Source organism: Salmo salar, chromosome ssa27 (assembly GCF_905237065.1).
Source record: "Salmo salar chromosome ssa27, Ssal_v3.1, whole genome shotgun sequence".
In the NCBI taxonomy this organism is placed as follows: domain Eukaryota; kingdom Metazoa; phylum Chordata; class Actinopteri; order Salmoniformes; family Salmonidae; genus Salmo; species Salmo salar.
The window spans coordinates 16,347,456-16,368,150 of record NC_059468.1 but is presented as its reverse complement, the minus strand read 5'-3'; the positions used below and the strand labels follow the sequence as shown (position 1 = coordinate 16,368,150).

General features: G+C 43.4%; 2 protein-coding genes across 3 annotated transcripts in view; one reads left to right on the top strand and one right to left on the bottom strand.

Annotated features, from left to right (window-relative positions):
• Positions 1 to 4,262, top strand: part of LOC106588581 (protein Jumonji-like) — a 97,257-nt gene extending 92,995 nt beyond the window's left edge. The window contains 1 exon segment of the mRNA XM_014177727.2: positions 1,413 to 4,262. Coding sequence (XP_014033202.2) covers positions 1,413 to 1,595 — 183 coding nt within the window. The 3' untranslated portion in view covers positions 1,596 to 4,262.
• A 699-nt stretch (positions 4,263 to 4,961) lies between these two features.
• LOC106588583 (dysbindin) lies at positions 4,962 to 18,381 on the bottom strand. 2 transcript variants are annotated; one of them, XM_014177729.2, is made up of 4 exons: positions 18,015 to 18,381; positions 6,959 to 7,222; positions 5,578 to 5,721; positions 4,962 to 5,471 (listed from the first exon to the last, which is right to left on the bottom strand). In XM_014177729.2, the coding sequence occupies exons 1-4, from the start codon at positions 18,058 to 18,060 to the stop codon at positions 5,203 to 5,205; spliced, it is 723 nt and encodes a 240-aa protein (XP_014033204.1). In that variant the 5' UTR covers positions 18,061 to 18,381; the 3' UTR covers positions 4,962 to 5,202. The 2 variants fall into 2 exon arrangements, with proteins under 2 accessions (XP_014033204.1, XP_014033206.1); XM_014177731.2 differs by having other exon boundaries at positions 5,578 to 5,712.
• Positions 18,382 to 20,695: the final 2,314 nt, after the last annotated feature.

Below are 20,695 nucleotides of genomic sequence, written 5' to 3'. Positions count from 1 at the left end.
CAGAATCCCTTTATGCAATCGCGGTGTCAGATTTTAAAATAGCTTTTCAGCGAAAGCACATTTTGCAATATTCTGAGGAGATAGCCCGGCCATCACGGCTAGCTAATTTGACACTGATGGGTGTTTGGCCCTCACCAAACTCAGATTTACTATAAGAAAAATTGGATTACCTTTGCTGTTCTTCGTCAGAATGCACTCCCAGGACTTCTACTTCAACAACAAATGTTGTTTTGGTTCCAAATAATCCATAGTTATATTGAAATAGCTCCGTTTTGTTCATGCGTTCAGGTTACAATCCGAAGGGTGGCGCGCGAGCGCATTTCGTGACAAAAAAATTGCAAAATATTCCATTACCGTACTTCGAAGCATGTCAAACGCTGTTTTAAATCAATTTTTATGCGATTTTTCTCTTAAAATAGCGATAATATTTCAAACGGGCGACGTTGTATTCATTCAAAGACTGAAAGAAAAACATGGAGTCGTCTCGTGGATGCGCATCTCCAGTGTCATTGTTCCCTGCCTGACCACTCACAAAAACTCCTGCTGTTTTTCGCCCAGAGACTGCAGAGACGTCATTCCACTTTCTGGCGCCTTCTGAGAGCCAATGGAAGCCTTAGAAAATGTCACGTTACAGCAGAGATGCTGTATTTTTGATAGAGATGCCCTAGAAGGAGAACAAATTGTCAGACAGGGCACTTCCTGTATGGAATCTTCTCAGATTTTGGCCTGCCATATGAGTTCTGTTATACTCACAGACACCATTCAAACAGTTTTAGAAACTTTAGAGTATTTTCTATCCAAATCTACTAATTATATGCATATTCTATCGGGTACATTTTTTTTTATCCGGCCGTGAAAATACTGCCCCCTAGCCCCAACAGGTTAAGGCTGAACTTCCACTATACGGATTGAATAGAGGCTTAAGTTCTAGTTCGGTTTTTATAGAACATTAAGATGAAAAAATTCTTTTAACGTTTTAGATAAAATGTTTTTTTTTTTATGTTTTAAATGAAATATCCTTGGAATGTCTTCCTAACATTCACAAACATGTTGTGCACAACATCTGTAACAACCCGCACAGAACATTCCCCTACGTTTCTTATGTTTCCAGGTAATGTAATCACTAAATGTGTTCTGGGAACGGTCTTGCAATCAGGTGACTGTTTTATACAAAAATTGTATAATCATCAGCACAACTGGACAGTTTTAGTGTTATTAGAACTTTTTGGAACAATTTTGGTTTGCTGGGATGACCCGCTCTTATCTGAGTAGACTTGATCAGAACCTACAAGAGCGGAGTGGTGTAACATGCGATGTTTGGATAAATATGATATTTGTTTATTTATAGTGTAGTGTTCATTATAACGCATATGTTCTGTCTGATCCCTCCATTCCCTGGCTGTGCCCCCCAGGAGCAGATCAACAGCTTGGTGAAGCAGGTGTGTGGCAAGGCCCTGGGGAAGACGACCGAGAAATGTAACGGTGCAAGCCCCATCAAACCACCATCTAAACGCGGACCCCGGAAGAGAGAAACCGTGGAGGTGTCCCTGTCCCGCCTCTCCTCCTCCCACCTGTCTCCCGCAGCCGTCATATGAGGACATTATCAACCCCCACTGCCCCTCCATCTTAGTTTGGAGAATCACTGTTGTCCTTTTTTTAAAGAAAGAAAAAATATAATGCCCCAAATCTCCCACGCAACCTTACTATGACGAACTACCCCACCCACCCCCTTAGTATGGCAAACTTGTGAAAGCAAGCAGTCTTTTTTTGCACTAGCACGGAAAATGTTTCTTCAGTTTCTTTTTTTTTGGGGGGGGGGGTGTTAGCATTAATTGAAACGTTCACAGGTAAATGTTGTGCCCCTTTCACTGCCCCCCCCCAATGTGTGCAGTCAGACCCATCGCCATCTGTCACTCAACTGTGAACAAAGGGACGAGTGGTGAAGGTGCTCCTTTTTTCATTTTATTGAAATGACACAAGTAGAACCCAAAGTTTTCTCTCATCTTTAGTTTTTGAAGATGAGTTGTTTTTATTCTCCTCCTCTGCCTGCAGAAGCTCCTGTTGTTCAGGGCCTGTTGTTCAGGGCCTGTTGTTCCCGAACCCACGCCAGGTAAAACTTGAAAGGCAGATGCGTTTTGGCTGGCTTGTTTTATTTGGGATTTTTGATTTTAGATTTTGAGAAAGTCTTCTGTGTTTATTTTGTTGTCGTTGTTTCCTTTTTCTTTGTTACTTGTGGAACTAGTGGTGCCGTGGCTGTATGTCAGAGAAACAGCCTGGGGTGCCGTGGCTGTATGTCAGAGAAACAGCCTGGGGTGCCGTGGCTGTATGTCAGAGAAACAGCCTGGGGTGCCGTGGCTGTATGTCAGAGAAACAGCCTGGGGTGCCATGGCTGTATGTCAGAGAAACAGCCTGGGGTGCCATGGCTGTATGTCAGAGAAACAGCCTGGGGTGCCATGGCTGTATGTCAGAGAAACAGCCTGGGGTGCCATGGCTGTATGTCAGAGAAACAGCCTGGGGTGCCATGGCTGTATGTCAGAGAAACAGCCTGGGGTGCCGTGGCTGTATGTCAGAGAAACAGCCTGGGGTGCCGTGGCTGTATGTCAGAGAAACAGCCTGGGGTGCCGTGGCTGTATGTCAGAGAAACAGCCTGGGGTGCCGTGGCTGTATGTCAGAGAAACAGCCTGGGGTGCCGTGGCTGTATGTCAGAGAAACAGCCTGGGGTGCCGTGGCTGTATGTCAGAGAAACAGCCTGGGGTGCCATGGCTGTATGTCAGAGAAACAGCCTGGGGTGCCATGGCTGTATGTCAAACGGACCAAGGTGCCATGGCTGTATGTCAGAAATACAGAGCTAGGTGCCGCTGGTCTCTGTCTCTGTAGTAGGAGGGAGGCCTCCTTTGCTAGCAAGTGAAAACTGTGCCTGATACTCAACAAAGAGATCCATTGTTTTTGGTGCTGTTGGTTATTATTACTGTATAACAATACAAAAGAAAGGTGGGGTGCTGGCTAACTGCTAGCCCCCTCTCCCACAGGGCGGTAGCCTCTAGGCTCTTCTCTCTCATAGGGTTCTAGGCTCTCCTCTTGCATAGGGTTAGGGTTCTAGGCTCTCCTCTTGCATAGGGTTAGGGTTCTAGGCTCTCCTCTCGCATAGGGTTAGGGTTCTAGGCTCTCCTCTCTCATAGGGTTAGGGTTCTAGGCTGTACTCTCTCATAGGGTTAGGGTTCTAGGCTCTCCTCTCTCATAGGGTTAGGGTTCTAGGCTCTCCTCTCTCATAGGGTTAGGGTTCTAGGCTCTACTCTTCTCGATGTGCAATCATGTTAACATTCCATTCTTCCAGTCCTACTGTTTCATCTGTACCAGTAAACATTAATAATTTTATTATTTTCTATTTTGATTGTGTTTTTGTTCTGATGTGCGAGTAGAGTCACTAGTCAAAGGGTGTGAAATGTGAAATATGGAAATCCAAGTTTTCTTTTGGTGTGTGTGTGTGTATTTTAGGTTTTTCCCTTTTTCAGATGTATTATGAATTATTTTAGCAGAAGGTCCAACACAACATAAATTTTTGTACATAATCCTGTAAATGTCTTTAAATACTCAAGCCTTTTCTGGGGTGAAGGAAGGAAAATGATACCTCTAAAGGTATTACAGGAAGCAAGGGAGGAAGTGCTTGATGAAGAAAAGCCTTACGTTTCAGTTTCTTCATCTGTGTGAGTTTGATGCTTACAGGGTTGCTCTGGTTACGTGTATACATTTTAAGTGCTGCTTACATCACTAAGACAAAGATATGGAGTAGCTATGGCCCCCTAGTTTTTTTTCTGTTTTTTTTCTTTAGCTTTACTTTTTTAAAGAAAAGGGAAAATATGTTCACAAAAATGTACTGAAAATTCAACAATGTAGTAGCTCCTCATGTTGCACTGAGCTTGCCAGTGGTGGCTGACAAGGTGATCCTATTATCCAGTTTGTTGGTTGTTGTTGTCCTTTACAGAAGACTGAACTGTTTTAGGAATATTTAATGAAAACCAAGTCGGTCGTTTTCAACAAAAAAGTGGTTGTCAAGTTTTTATGGCCTTACAATGTATTTTATTCAGATTTCTTTGCAATTTTCTTTTTCTACAGTATAAACTATTGCTCACGGTCTGGCAAGTTAATTTATTAGCACTGCGTCTCCATCTTTCCTTCAACTTGGAAAGAGTTCATGTTGGTTATATTGCCAGTTTTTTACTTTTGCAGTTTGTACTAAAGGTTTAATAAAAACGTACAGACAATTCACTGTCTTTTCTTTTGAACCTGCATGTCTGTCGTTGTGGTGTTCTGAAGATGTCATGTTACGAAACTAACTAGCCATTCTACTAATAAGTCTACTCTCCGTGTCTAGGGGTCCAAGCCTGACTAACTGGTCCATAACCTGATACAAATGTGTGCATTCAGTGTGAAACGAGGGTAAGCGGACAGATGTCTGTAATGTACCCAGGAAACGGCGTACTTACCAGGGTCCAGGGCGAGTTCTGTCCTGACTCTCTAGACGGCCAGCCCTACCAGACCATTTTAAGTTCAAATGGAAATATCTAAAAGGTGTAACAACAAAAAGGTGTCAAACCAACACTAAGCCCCCCCCACCAGACCGAGAGGCTACTTAATCCACCTCTCACTCTGCAATAACCTGCCAATCACACACACCTGTGAGTGATTACTCCATTACTTCAAGCAACTGTATGATATAATATTCTATAGAGTCATGTTATGAAAACATATGCAGGTGTGTGTGTAATGGCCTCTAGTAAAGAAAATAAACCGTGAATGTACGTCGCACTCGTCTGCGGTGGCGCCGGTCAGCTGTCCCTGTGTTCAAAGGGTTCAGGCTGGGATATAAATCAACAGACTAGTGGGGCGGAACAATGAAACAGGGTAGTTCTATTCCAGTTTCATTTCATTCTGAAATAGTAGTAAGGGATCAGTATGAGAAATGGCAGTACAAGGGGGTGAAATGTTTATTACCAATTCAAGAGATTTGGGGGGAATAATACTGTAACCACACAATGTTCAACATGGAATTATTTCTTTACAAAACGGATGAAAATACAGTGAACATAAATGATGCATCTCTTCCATGCATCCAGTGCATAGCAACCAGTCTTCGCAGGGTTTTGGTCCCTTCAGTGTCTTCACTTCTACCCTGGCCCTTACGTGGCCTGTGAGCTGCTGTCCTCAGTGTTTAAGTGTCTGGTTTCTGGGTGGGTGCAGTGGTTGGAGCAGTGGCCTCCCTGCTAGGCCTGTGTTGGGGGGAACCTCTGTCTCGTATGATTGCACCCCGATAGGACAGTGGATGCGGTCCTCCCTACCCTCTTCATCCTCCCTGGCCTTGGTGTCCTGGCTGTCAGTGCAGGTGGAGGAGAGGGAGGACAGCTTGTGTCTTAGCTCAGCCTGGGTGGGAACCTGCAGTGTGATCTCTGTGGTTAACGACTCCACATCTGGACCTGAGAGACAGAGGGAGGTTTTGTGCAGTGCCCGAGAACTAATCGAAGTATGAAGTTGCTGTTTACTGTTTATGTCTGTTTACATGTGTATGTGTGTCTGTCATACCCAGCATGGGCGAGGCAACGCTGTTGTCCTCTCCCCCAGAGTGGAGGAATACGTCAAGGCTCTCATGGTCGGACATGTCCATCAGGTCCATCTGCTCCAGCATGTCTACGTTCACCTCCATGGATGAAAAGCTGCCTATTGGCCCTGAGCAGCAAGACACAGGTGTTAGTCTCCACCGAACTAAACCAAGAATGCAACGGCAAGGGGCTGAGTCCAGGAAGAGCCTTGAAGTCTTTTTGTTTTTAAACTCTCAAAGAAATAAAAAGCCAAAATCATTTACTGCTTTCGGCAAATATATTTGAACCCACAAAATCTTGCATGCTAGCTAACTGACTATTCTTCTGGGTGTGGAAGTGGCTAAATCTGAATGAACAGAAACCACAGATTCAGCGCCTACTCACCAACACAACTTTCAAGAAATCATGTTCCATCAAAAGAGCTGATCTGAATAATTACATTTTAGTCATTTAGCAGACACTCTTATCCAGAGCGACTTACAGTAGTGAATGCATACATTTCATTTTCATTTCATACATTTTTTTTTTCGTACTTGGCCCCCCGTGGGATTCGAACTGACAACCCTGGCATTGCAAACACAATGCTCTACCAACTGAGCTACGGGGAAGGCTAATTGTTTTAATCAAGCCTCACTGACTTGCCAGAAACCCTGAAATTGTTCTAGGTTGATGTCTGTAGGGTTCTGTCATGTCTAAATTGATTCCAGCCTGGTGTCTATGGTTCTATCCTGTTGTAAATTATTCCAGGCGGTGTCTGTATTCAATCAATGTCCTGGATTCATCACCTTGCAGGAACCGTATCTGTTGTAATACCGGTGTTAAGATGACGTGGTGCATGCGTTACAAACACACAGTGCACTGTGAGGGATGATTGACAGCTGAGGCGGCATACCTCAAGGATACGAGGAGAGCAGGGCAGGACAGCAGGGTGGGGCAGAGTAAACAGAGAGGGAACTGTTATTAGCCAGCCACACACACACACACACATGCACGCATACACAACTGGTGCTTTTCCAATGAGACCCCCACACCAGTGGGTCGCCAGTGTTTTATCTTAGTGTAAGCTGTTGTTTTTCCATCAACAGTGTGACACTAAAGACTTGTGGTGAGCAACATCAACAATGTCTGCATCATTCAAATCTGTTGTTTTGTGAGAAGGTGCAGGTCCGCCGGAGCCATGGCCCAGTGTAAAACAGATTCCGACCCATGTAGATTGAAACAAAAAAGTCAACCTTTTGGGTAAAACACTGGGGTAAATCCTTATTGGAAATGTACACCCACACACACACACACACACACACCATCTGTCACTGTGACCATACTTCTCCATTGAAGATGATAAGGCATTAAGGTGGGTCTCTCACCTCTCCTCTCAGTGATCTGCAGGTAGCCGGTGGACAGGTACTGATCCATGTCTTGCTGGAATGCCTCTTCAAAGAACTTCTGCCTCTCCTTCAGATTCACCAGGGCAGGTTCCACCTCCTTCAGCTTAAACTGGCTAGACTCCACCTCCTTTGGCTTCACCTGGGCAGGCTCCACCTCCTTTAACTTAACCTGGGCAGGCTCCGCCTCCTTTAAATTAACCTGGGCAGGCTCCGCCTCGTTCACCTGGGGTGGCACCTTATCCGCTACACAGGGCCGAGATATTTACATTTTTCATTTAAATGTCCAATGCAGCCATTTTTTTTATCTCAATAGCAAATAATTTCGGGGTAAAAATGAAGTACCTTTCTGTGATTTCTTTTCAATAAAAATTGTCAAAAAGAAAAAAATCGCTTCTTAGCAAAGAACAATTTCTCAAACAAGAATTTTGCTAGGACTTTCTGGGAGTGGTCTGATTGGGGAGGGGAAAACTGAAAACTAGATGTTATTGGCAGAGAGGTTTAGAACTGGTCTGTATTGGTCTAGTCACCAGGCAGGCCAAAACTCCATCTCACCAAAACAGGCAAACATTTCAGCCGGTCTTTTCAAAAACTCATACATTAAAAGGGCATTATCATAATTTTCTCAATTTCACAGTGTTATTCCAACCTCAAAGTTTGGAAGTATATATAAAACAGAATAAAATCACGTTTTTGCCTACACTGGGCTTTTAACAGCTAAACTCAAATAACAATGAATGATTACCGGCATTGATTACAGGTGGTTACTAGCATAGGTTACAGGTGTGTACAACATCCCATTTACACTATTGTAGCTATGTTGCATGAAATAATTTGATACAAAATGCTGTGATATCAGTTGCCCTAGAGCTTGGGCCTTTGAAAAGCAACTGACTGACTGTGTCTGGATGATGACAGAGCCTACTGACCGTCTCTGTCTGTCTGGATGATGACAGAGCCTACTGACCATCTCTGTCTGTCTGGATGATGACAGAGCCTACTGACCGTCTCTGTCTGTCTGTACGATGACAGGGCCTACTGACCATCTCTGTCTGTCTGGACGATGACAGGGCCTGGAGATTTAGACAACACAGCTGAAGTGACACTAACTGTTTCTCTCAGGCGGGGAGAGTCCGTTATATAAGAACGATCTAAGTCACGAAAGGGAGAGAGAGACTGGGATAGATAGAGTGGAAGAAAGAGAGCGGGTACAGTTGACGTCCCCATTATCAGCAGCTGTCCCCAGTCTCTCTCCCCCTTTCTTTCTTTAGCTTCCCCTCTTTCTCTCCATCACTCACTGTTGCCCTTCCACTCGTTCTCTCCATCACTCACTGTTGCCCTTCCACTCTTTATCTTTGTATGTGTGCTGCTGAGTGTAGTTGGTGTGTGTGTGTACAGTATTTGAGTGTCTGTGATTTTTTTTATGTGCGTGTGTGTTTGTGTGCCTGTGTACGTGCATATGTGTGTGTGTTGTGCTTTGTTTAAGGATGAATTAAAGGTAGTGGGGTTCCTAAGGGACTCCAGTGTGTTTCATTACTGTGGTTAGTTGGCTTCGTCTTTGTTAACCCGGAGAAATAAAAATATTCTGCCCTTGTAGAATGTGTCTCCATAGTAGAATTGCACATGTTGTAAAAATGAAATGAGTCATACATACTGTGCCAAGATGATTGAATCATGTCCCGGACCTGCTGTTTTCGACCCACTCTCTCCCTCCCTCCCTCCCTCTCTCTCTCTCCCTCTACCACACCTGTTGTCTCGACCTCTGAATGCTCGGTTATGAAAAGCCAACTGATATTTACTCTTGAGGTAGTGACCTGTTGCAACCACTGTGATTATTATCTATGAACATTTGAACCTCTTGAAGAACGATCTGGCCTTAATGGCCATGTACTCTTATAATCTCCCCCCGGCACAGCCAGAACAGGATTGGCCACCCTTCAGAGCCTGGCTCCTCTTTAGGTTTTTTTCTAGGTTCCTTTCTTCTATATCTGCATTGCTTGCTGTTTGGGGTTTTCGGCTGGGTTTCTGTATAAGCACTTTGTGACATCTGCTGATGTAAAAAGGGCTTAATAAATACTTTTGATTGATTGCTCATGTGTGCTATCAAATAAAATATTTGTATGTTGACTGATGAAGAACTCTGTATTTATAGACATTAGTATTCCATCCAAACATATTCCAACCACACCAATAAACAGATGTGTGGGTATCACTACATAACAACTCTTAATGGGTTGTAATCAGAATGGATGACCAAGGTTCACTTATAAAGCACACAAGGCATTCGGAGTGTATACAGACCGCTTGACTTCTTACACATTTTGTTGCGTTAAAACCTTATTCTAAAATTGATTAAATCGTTTTTTTCCCTCATCAATCTATGCACAATACCCCATAATGACACAGGAAAAACAGGTTTTTAGAAAGGTTTGCAAATAAAGAAAAAAGAAAATGGAAATATTACATTTACATAAGTATTGAGACCTTTTACTCAGTACTTTGTTGAGGCACCTTTGGCAGAGATTACAGCCTCGAGTCTTAGGTGTGACGCTACAAGCTTGGCACACCTATATTTGGGGAGCTTCTCCCAATCTTCTTTGCAGATCCTCTCAAGCTCTGTTAGGTTGGATGGGGAGCGTCGCAGCACAGCTATTTCCAGGTCTCTCCAGAGATGTACAATCAGGTTCGTGTCCGGTCTCTGGCTGGGCCACTCAAAGACAGTCAGAGACTTGTCCCGAAGCCACTCCAGCATTGTCTTGGCTGTGTGCGTAGGGTCGCTGTCCTGTTGGAAGGTGAACCTTCGCCCCAGTCTGAGGTCCTGAGCGCTCTGGAGCAGGTTTTCATCAAGGATCTCATTGTACTTTGCGTCATTTATCTTTCCTTTGATCCTGACTAGTCTCCCAGTCCCTGCCGCTGAAAAACATCCCACAGCATGATGCTGCCACCACCATGCTTCACAGTAGGGATGGTGCCAGGTTTCCTCCAGATGTGACGCTTGGCATTCAGGCCAAGGAGTTAAATGTTGGTTTCATCAGACCAGAGAATCTTGTTTCTCATGGTCTGAGAGTCTTTAGGTGCCTTTTGGAAAACTCCAAGCGGGCTGTCAAGTGCCTTTTACTAAGGAGTGGCTTCCGTCTAGCCACTCTACCATAAAGGCCTGATGGTGGAGTGCTACGGAGATGTTTGTACTTCTGGGTACTTCCATCTCCACAGAGGAACTCTGGAGCTCTGTCAGAGTAACCATCGGGTTCTTGGTCACCTCCCTGACCAAGGCCCTTCTCCCCAATTGCTCAGTTTGGCCGGGAGGGTAGCTCTAGGAAGAGTCTTGGTGGTTCCAAACTTCTTCAATTTAAGAATGATGGAGGCCACTGTGTTCTTGGGGACCTTCAATGCAGCAGACATTTTTGAGTACCCTTCCCCAGATCTGTGCCTCAACACAATCCAGTCTCAGAGCTCTACAGACAATTCCTTCGACCTCATGGCTTGGTTTTTTCTCTTACATGCACTGTCAACTGTGGGACCTTATATAGACAGGTGTGTGCTTTTCCAAATCATGTCCAATCAATTTAATTTACCACAGGTGGACTCCAATCAAGTTGTAGAAACATCTAGGATGATCAACGGAAACAGGATGCACATGCTCTCAATTTCGAGTCTCATAGCAAAGGCTCTGAATACTTAAGTAAATATGGTATTTAATTTTGTATTTATTTTTTACATTTGCAAACATTTCTAAAAACCTGTTTTCGTTTTGTCATGATGGGGTATTGTTGAGGGAAAACATTTATTTAATCCATTTTAGAATCAGGCTGTAATGTAACAAAATACGGAAAAGTCAATGGGTCTGAATACTTTCCGAAGGCACTGTATAAGCAGTAAAATTATATTAGTATTCTGTGAGAGGGTTTTGGCTGGGCCTCTATGAAACTGGACATCATTATCTGATTGCAGGTCTCCATTTAGAGTGTTGCCAGACTACACAATTGAGCTGTCTCGTCCAGCCCAATAGTGGAAAGTAGGCTAACGCAAGCACATCCCACCACAGAGACAACAGATTAGCAATAAACACCATTCACGAGGGCACATTACTCACAATACAGAACTTTGCTGTCAATTTCCCTCCCTTATTCTTCTGAAACGCATCAGCTCAAATTATTGTCTATTATTAGATTTTTTTAAATACATATAATAATGCATATAATTTGGTTCTTATAAACTCATCATCTTAAAGGATTGTCTACTCTGAAATTAATTTACGCTGTTAATAGTGGCGAGTTAGAAGTAAAGGATCGGTAAGCAGTAGTGGAGAGTTCGTATGGGTTAGGGTTAGTGATTGAGGCTAGAGTTGAACTGGGATGTGGACATAAAGCTTGGGTTAAGGTTAGGGTCATGGTTGAGGCTTGGTAAGGGTTTAACCAGGATGTGAACATAAAGCTTGGGTTAGGGTTGTGGTTGAGACTAGGGTTAGGGTTAAACTGGGATTTAGGCATGAAGCTAGGGTTAGGGTTGGGGTTGAGACAAGGGTTAGGGTTGAACAGGGATGTGGACATGAACCTAGGGTTAGGGTTGTGGTTGAGACTAGGGTTAGGGTTGTGGTTGAGACAAAGGTTAGGGTTGAACTGGGATGTGGACATGAAGCTAGGGTTAGGGTTGTGGTTGAGACTAGGGTTAGGGTTGTGGTTGAGACAAAGGTTAGGGTTGAACTGGGATGTGGACATGAACCTAGGGTTAGGGTTGTGGTTGAGACTAGGGTTAGGGTTGAACGGGGATGTGGACATGAAGCTAGGGTTAGGATTAGGCTAAAGGTTAGGGTTAGGGTTGAAGCTAGGGTTAAACTGTGACGTGGATATGAAGCTAGGGTTAGGATTGGGGATAGCAACATGCTCATCTGTGCTTGTCTGGCACACAGGATTAATTACATTCATGTATCGAGCGCCTCATGACAAAGTGAACTGATGGTGAGCTGCTAATGACAAAGTGAACTGATTAATGACTGTGAGGGGGGCGCCAGAACGACAAGACCACTCTGTCTTTGTTTGCTTTGTTTAATAGCTTCATTTGCATCCAGCGTACATGTGCTATAATGATTATGGCAAAGCAAACACACACACACACATACACAGAGGAGTTTCCACTACAGTACTCACGGGAACACAGTGCCCAGGCTATCTGCATTCTACTTTGGTTTGTGCAGACAAGAAAAGCGTAGGAGTGGGAACCTGGGGGCAAACTGAGTCACTCTACTGCTGTCAGGCCCACTCAACATCCTAGAGAGAGAGCTGGCAGAGTCAAATTAACAACACTTTATTAGAGCACTAACCATTACATCTACCAAGAACTGTCTATTAGAGCAATAAGCATTATATCTACCAAGAACTATATATATTGGAGCACTAAGCATTATATTTACCAAGAACTATATATATTAGAGCAACAAGCATTATATCTACCAAGAACTATATATATTAGAGCACCAACCATTATATCTACCAAGAACTATATATATTAGAGCAACAAGCATTATATCTACCAAGAACTATATATATTAGAGCACCAACCATTATATCTACCAAGAACTATATATATTGGAGCACTAAGCATTATATCTACCAAGAACTATATATATTGGAGCACTAAGCATTATATCTACCAAGAACTATATATATTGGAGCACTAAGCATTATATCTACCAAGAACTATATATATTGGAGCACTAAGCATTATATCTACCTAGAACTATATATATTGGAGCACTAAGCATTATATCTACCAAGAACTATATATATTGGAGCACTAAGCATTATATCTACCAAGAACTATATATATTGGAGCAACAAGCATTATATCTACCAAGAACTATATATATTAGAGCAACAAGCATTATATCTACCAAGAACTATATATATTAGAGCAACAAGCATTATATCTACCAATAACTATATATATTAGAGCACCAACCATTATGTCTACCAAGAACTATATATATTGGAGCACTAAGCATTATATCTATCAAGAACTATATATATTGGAGCACTAAGCATTATATCTACCAAGAACTATATATATTAGAGCACTAAGCATTCACTGCCATTAAACTATCTAATGTTCATTTTGAACCGCTTACTCACTTCATTGCTGGAACTGTCAGTGTTCTATGTCAGCACACTCATTTAAACCAATGAGGCAACTGTAAACCAATGGTGGCTTATTCCTGTGACCAACACATATATTTTCATAGCCTCCAGTGATGGTTTATCTCATAGTAACTCCTATTTTAAACACATTTATGAACAATGAATAGATTGTGCAAGATGGACCTCTTCCTCCTCCTTCTTCTCCTCCTCCTCCTCCTCCTTCTTGCAGCATTCTCAAGTCCGATGGACAATCAGCACTAACCCTGAGTGGGAGAGAGAACCATGAGTAGGGAACATCACTGCCAAATCAGCAAGTAACCAAGCAACCAGTACAAAGTAGTACCACACAGTACACCACTGGTAATATTCCACTGTTTCCAACTTCTTAGTCTGTTAAACTGCTTGCACTGCAACACATTCCAATGTGTCACCTTCTCCTAAGTAAGCATTTCACTGTTAGTTTATATCTGTTGTTTACGAAGCATGTGACATATTTGATTTGTTTTGATCCTTCCTTACTGACCCAATACCTCTCTGGCTGCATTTACACAGGCAGCCCAATTCTGATATTTTTGTCCACTAAGAACATTTTACATCAGTTCTTTTCCAAAGCTAAACTGATTGGTCAAAAGACCAATTAGTGAAAAAAGATCAGAATTGGGCTGCTTGGAAGGGCCTCCCTAGTGGCGCAAAGGCATAAGGCACTGCATCACAGTGCTTGAGGTGTCACTACAGACCCGAGTTCGATCCTGGGCTGTGCTGCTGCCGGCTGTGACCGGGAGACCCATGTGGCAGTGCACAATTGTGCAGGGTAGGGGAGGGTTTGGCTGGCCGTGATGTCCTTGCTCTAGCGACTCCTGTGGCAGGCTGGGTGCATGCATGCTGATATGGTTGCCAGTTTTCATTGGCGTGGCTGGTTAAGTGAGCAGTGTGTCCAGCCTCTGTGTGAGTCTCCTCCCTAACCAAGCAGACAGTAGATTAGAGCTTCTCTGTGTATGAATATTCCAAAACCTTGCAAATGGTTTTTCAGATGATACTGTACTTTACTTAGTTTCACTGGAAAAAAAGCTCACGCCCAAGTTATGCTAAATCATCTCTGGAGAGCCCTGTCGAAGCAAGACGCAATATGGTTCTACAACAGTCTTTTAGAAGATTATCAATGATAGATACGACGATGTCATGTCATCCCAGTGTTCATCTCTCGTGTACAGATGTACAGTTGAAGTCGGAAGTTTACATACACCTTAACAATATACATTTAAACTCAGTTTTTCAAAATTCCTGACATTTAATCCTAGTAAAAATTCCCTGTCTTCGGTCAGTTAGGATCACCAGTTTATTTAGAATGTGGAATAATAGTAGAGAGAATGATTTATTTCAGCTTTTGTTTCTTTCATCACATTCTCAGTGGGTCAGAAGTTTACATACACTCAATTAGTATTTGGTAGCATTGCCTTTAAAATTGTTTAACTTGGGTCAAATGTTTCAGGTAGCCTTCCACAACCTTCCCACAATAAGTTGGGTGAATTTTGGCCCATTCCTACTGACAGAGCTGGTGTAACTGAGTCAGGTTTGTAGACCTCCTTGCTCACACACGCCTTCTCAGTTCTGCCCACAGATTTTCTATGGGATTGAGGTCAGGGCTTTGTGATGGCCACTCCAATACCTTGACATTGTTGTCCTTAAGCATTTTGCCACAACTTTGGAAGAATGCTTGGGGTCATTGCCCATTTGGAAGACCCATTTGCGACCAAACTTTAACTTCCTGACTGATGTCTTGAGATGTTGCTTCAATATATCCACATCATCTTGCAAGCCTCCCCCTTTTTCCTCCAAACTTAACGATAGTCATTATGGTCAAACAGTTCGAATTTTGTTTCATCAGACCAGAGGACATTTCTCCAAAAAGTACGATCTTTGTCCCCATGTGCAGTTGCAAACCGTAGTCTGGCTTTTTTATGGCGGTTTTGGAGCAGTGGTTTCTTCCTTGCTGAGCGGCCTTTCAGGTTATGTCGATATAGGACTTGTTTTACTTTGGATATAGATAGTTTTGTACCTGTTTCCTCCAGCATCTTCACAAGGTCCTTTGCTGTTGTTCTGGGATTGATTTGCACTTTTCGCACCAAAGTACGTTCATCTCTAGGAGACAGAACGTGTCTCCTTCCTGAGTGGTATGACGGCTGCGTGGTCCCATGGTGTTTATACTTGCGTACTATTGTTTGTACAAGCTGTTTAAAGGCACAGACAATTTAGTGTATGTAAACTTCTGACCCACTGGAATTGTGATACAGTGAATTATAAGTGAAATAATCTGTAAACAATTATTGGAAAAATGACTTGTGTCATGCACAAAGTAGATGTCATAATCGACTTGCCAATACTATAGTTAACAAGAAATTTGTGGATTGGTTGAAAATCAAGTTTTAATGACTCCATCCTAAGTGTATGTAAACTTCCGACTTCAACTGTATGTATGCATAACTGGTACCATAGATTCTATCGGGAAGGAATGGGATGCGGGGATAACGAGATGCAGTAGTTTTTTTTCAATTTTTTTTGGTTGTCACTGGTTATTTGGAAAAATCCCGATTTTGCAGGTGTTGGTATCTTTCAAATTTCGTAAGGGGAGGGGACATGAACTTGCAAAGAGAGAGGGTGGAGCTGCTTGTTTTCCGGTTCCGCTCCTCGTTCTAGCATCTTTTCATCTCTTCTCTTCACACGTATGGACCCAGACCTTAATCAAGCAGCTGACCAATTACGTGGGACTTTATTTCTGGGTTAACCAAGACTAACCCAGTGTACAGTATACATCTCTAACCCTAACCCAGTGTAGACATCGTGCCAACCCAGTATAGACATCATGCCATTCGCCAGATGTGCCAACATCTGTCAAATAGGCTAAAATACTCCAGACTGCAGTAACTCATTACATAACATTTCCTTGTTTTACTAGCCTTGTGAGGACTTCCGATACCAACAAGGATAGTAAAAACCAAACCACACACACACACACATACACACACGCGCGCATGCCACACGCACACACAACCACACTGTAAACAATGCTTTGGGGGCAACCTTTAATTCCTTCAATATACAGTTGCTTCTTCTTTCATTTTCTCTCTTTGGCTTTGCTAATGTTGTTGGTTCCCTCTGGCTTTCATCATAAAGGGCTATTCAGATCCACCAGCTAATGTTCCCTCTCTTCTACAGCACTGTTATTGTGAAGCAAGTTTCAATGTTCTGTCCTTTCTTCCTGTCCTGTTCTATACTGCCCTGTCCTATCTCCGTCCTGTCCCATCTTTTTCCTGTCCTGTCCTACCTCCGTCCTGTCCCATCTTTTTCCTGTCCTGTCCTTTCTTAGCGCTGTCCTGTCCCATCTCTTTCTTGTCCTGTCACATCTCTTTCCTAAACACTGTCAAACCATCCCATCCTAACCATCCAATATTCTGCTTTCAAAATGTGTGGCTGTTTTAACAGACCATGGAACATGAATGTCCTGAGACATACAAAGGGGATGGATGGATGGGTGGGTGGATGGAAGGGGATAGGGAGGAGGGAGTTGAACACGGTGGTGGAGAGGTGGAGGAGGGAGTGGTGGAGGAGGGGGATGGATGGGTGGGTGGATGGAAGGGGATAGGGAGGAGGGAGTTGAACATGGTGGTGGAGGAGGGAGTGGTGGAGGAGGGGGATGGATGGGTGGGTGGATGGAAGGGGATAGGGAGGAGGGAGTTGAACATGGTGGTGGAGAGGTGGAGGAGGGAGTGGTGGAGGAGGGGGATGGATGGGTGGGTGGATGGAAGGGGATAGGGAGGAGGGAGTTGAACATGGTGGTGGAGGAGGGAGTGGTGGAGGAGGGGGATGGATGGGTGGGTGGATGGAAGGGGATAGGGAGGAGGGAGTTGAACATGGTGGTGGAGAGGTGGAGGAGGGAGTGGTGGAGGAGGGGGATGGATGGGTGGATGGGTGGATGGATGGAAGGGGATAGGGAGGAGGGAGTTGAACATGGTGGTGGAGAGGTGGAGGAGGGAGTGGTGGAGGAGGGGGATGGATGGGTGGGTGGATGGATGGAAGCGGATAGAGAGGAGGGAGTGGTGGAGGAGGGGGATGGACGGGTGAATGTATGGAAGGAGATAGGGAGGAGGGAGTGGCGGAGGTGGGGGATGGATGGATGGATAGATAGATGGAAGGGCAGAAGGAGAAGGGAAGTGGGGGGTTCGATAATAATGAAAGCAATAAAAAGCTTTCAGTCTCTCATCTCCTGTGTGTTTGTGTTTGTTTGTGTGTGTGTGTGTGTGTGTGTGTGTGTGTGTGTGTGTGTGTGTGTGTGTGCACGCCCACACTGAGCTGTCACAATCAGCCACATCACCCATCAATCACTGGTAGCTACAGCACCAATAATTTCCATCGCAGATGTTTTGTTATTCATTAATAACATACGTATCTTAGTATTACTGTGTTCAGTTGTGGTTGCATCTTATCCTCTTCACTCCAAATGTTTGACATCAAATAATGTTGATATGAATTAAATACACGTTTGAAACGAAATCCATACGTTTGAATCTAAATCCAACCCGTTTAGAGATTCATCTACAACCACCAAAGAATTACTAATTTTTTTGTGACAACTATGACCATTATCAAAGTTCAGATTACATTTTTTTTAAAGAAAACCAGATTAAAAAAAGGCTACCAGGAAGAAGAAGAAACATATCTACAAATATTACAACTATCTAATAATCATGCATGGATCAACATCTGCTAGTCCACCATACATTAGCATGTAGACGTTATGACACAAACAAAAAACAATAAGGAAATAAACCAATACAAGCGGGTGTCAGTAGCATAGAAATATAATTATATGCATATATACTGTACGTATATCTATGGTGGGTACCTACAGCTATTCCTCTGTCTTCCGTCCATGGATCCTGGAGAAGAAAACATCCCAGCGGTGTTGTAGATCAGAGCCAGAGGAAAGGAAGAGAAGGGCAGGATGGGTTGAGGACAGGGTGAGGCGGCAAAGAGAGGCGATGTTACCAACTCTCAATCACAGCACCGTCTGTCTCCCTCTGCCGCTCATCCTAAGAGGCTGCTTAATTAAACCACTATCTCACACACACAGTCATGCACATATAGAGTATTATACACACACACTCTCACACACAGAAGTACGGCAGCAACGTTCTCCCCCACACTGGCCGTCTGAAAGGGTCGAGCTGCTGCCTGCAGGCTGAATGGTCTGGCTGTGGAGACAGAGAGGCTTCAGCACGGCTAGGAGCTGGGGATGGACCAATCTCACGGCTAGGAGTTGGGAATGGACCAATCACATGGCTAGGAGCTGGGAATGTATCAATCTCATGGCTGGGAGCTGGGGACTGACCAATCACATGGTTAGGAGCTGGGAATGTACCAGTCACTCAGCTAAGAGCTGGGAATGTACCAATCACACGGCTAAGAGCTGGGAATGTACCAATCACATGGCTAAGAGCTGGGAATGTACCAATCACACGGCTAAGAGCTGGGAATGTACCAATCACACAGCTAAGAGATGGGAATGTACCAATCACATGGCTAAGAGCTGGGAATGTACCAATCACATGGCTAAGAGCTGGGAATGTACCAATCACATGGCTAAGAGCTAGGAATGTACCAATCACACGGCTAAGAGCTGGGAATGTACCAATCACACAGCTAAGAGATGGGAATGTACCATTAGCCACAGTCATAGAGCTCCGATAAGAGCAGGGAGAAGCAAAGAGAGGCAAAAAGTGTGAGTGTGTGCGTTTGTGCATGTGTAAGACAGAGAGAGGAGGAGTAAGATAACCTCTGATATGATGTGTTGTTATCATTTACATCTGGCTGGACAATAATCCAAATTCAATAAGGCTGAACATCATAACAAAAATCAGCCCCTCTTCTTTTCTCCTCCCTCTTCTCTTAGGGCCCAATTCAGATTTAGGAAATGTACGCCTTTCCTGTGCACACATTTCCTACGCACTTCTCAGTAGCTGGTATTCAGACTTACAGTACCAGTCAAACGTTTGGACACACCTACTCATTCAAGGGTTTTTCTTTATTGTTACTATATTCTATGTTGTAGAATAATAGTGAAGATATTAAAACAATGAAATAACACATGTGGAATCATGTAGTAACCAAAATAATATATTTTAGATTTTAGATTCTTAAAGTTGCCACCCTTTTCCTTGATGACAGCTTTGCACATTCTTGGCATGCTCTCAACCAGCTTCACCTGGAATTATTTTCCAACAGTCTTGAAGGAGTTCCCACATATGCTAAGCACTTGTTGGCTGCTTTTCCTTCACTCTGTGGTCCAGCTCATCCAAAACCATCTCAATTGGGTTGAGATCGGGTGATTGTGGAGGCCAGGTCATCTGATGCGGCACTCCATCACTCCTCTTCATGGTCAAATGGCTCTTACACAGCCTGGAGATGTGTTGGGTTATTGTCCTGTTGAAAAACAAATGATAGTCCCACTAAGCGCAAACCAGAAGGGATGGCGTATCGCTGCAGAATGCTGTTGTAGTCATGCTGGTTAAAAGTGCCTTGAATTCTAAATAAATCACTGACAGTGTCACCAGAAAAGAATCCACACACCATCACACCTCCTCCTCCATGCTTCATGGTGCGAACTACACATGCGGAGATCATCCGTTCACCTACTCTGCGTCTCACAAAGACACAGCGGTTGGAACCAAAGATCTCAAATTTGTACTCATCAGGCCAAAGGACAGATTTCCACTAATGTCCATTGCTTCTGTTTCTTGGCCCAAGCATGTCTCTTCTTCTTATTGGTGGCCTTTAGTAGTGGTTTCTTTGCTACAATTCGACCATTAAGGCCTAATTCAAGCAGTCTCCTCTGAACAGTTGATGTTGAGATGTGTCTGTTTCTTGAACTCTGTGAAGCATTTATTTGGGCTGCAATTTCTGAGGCTGGTAACTCTAATGAACTTATCCTCTGCAGCAGAGGTAACTCTGGGTCTTCCTTTCCTGTGGTGGTCCTCATGAGAACCAGTTTCATCATAGCACTTGATGGTTTTTGTGACTGCACTTGAAGAAACAGATTTCCGGATTGACTGACATTCATGTCTTAAAGTAATAATGGACTGTCGTTTCTCTTTGCTTATTTGAGCTGTTCTTGCCATAATATGGACTTTGTCTTTTACCAAGTAGGCGTATTTTCTGTATACCAACCCTATCTTGGCACAAAACAACTGATTGGCTCAAACGCATTAAGAAGGAAAGAAATTCGACAAATTAACTTTTAACAAGGCGCACCTGTTAATTGAAATGCATTCCAGGAGACTACCTCATGAAACTGGTTGAGAGAATGCTAAGAGTGTGCAAAGCTGTCATCAAGGCAAAGGGTGGCTACTTTGAAAAATATCAAATATTTAACACTTGTTTGGTGACTACATGATTCCATATGTATTATTTCATAGTTATTGGTGTATTCGCTATTATTCTACATTATAGAAAATAGTTTTAAAAAAAATGTAAAACCTGGAATGTAGGTGAAGATGTGTCCAAACTTTTGATTGGTATTGTACCTTATGCA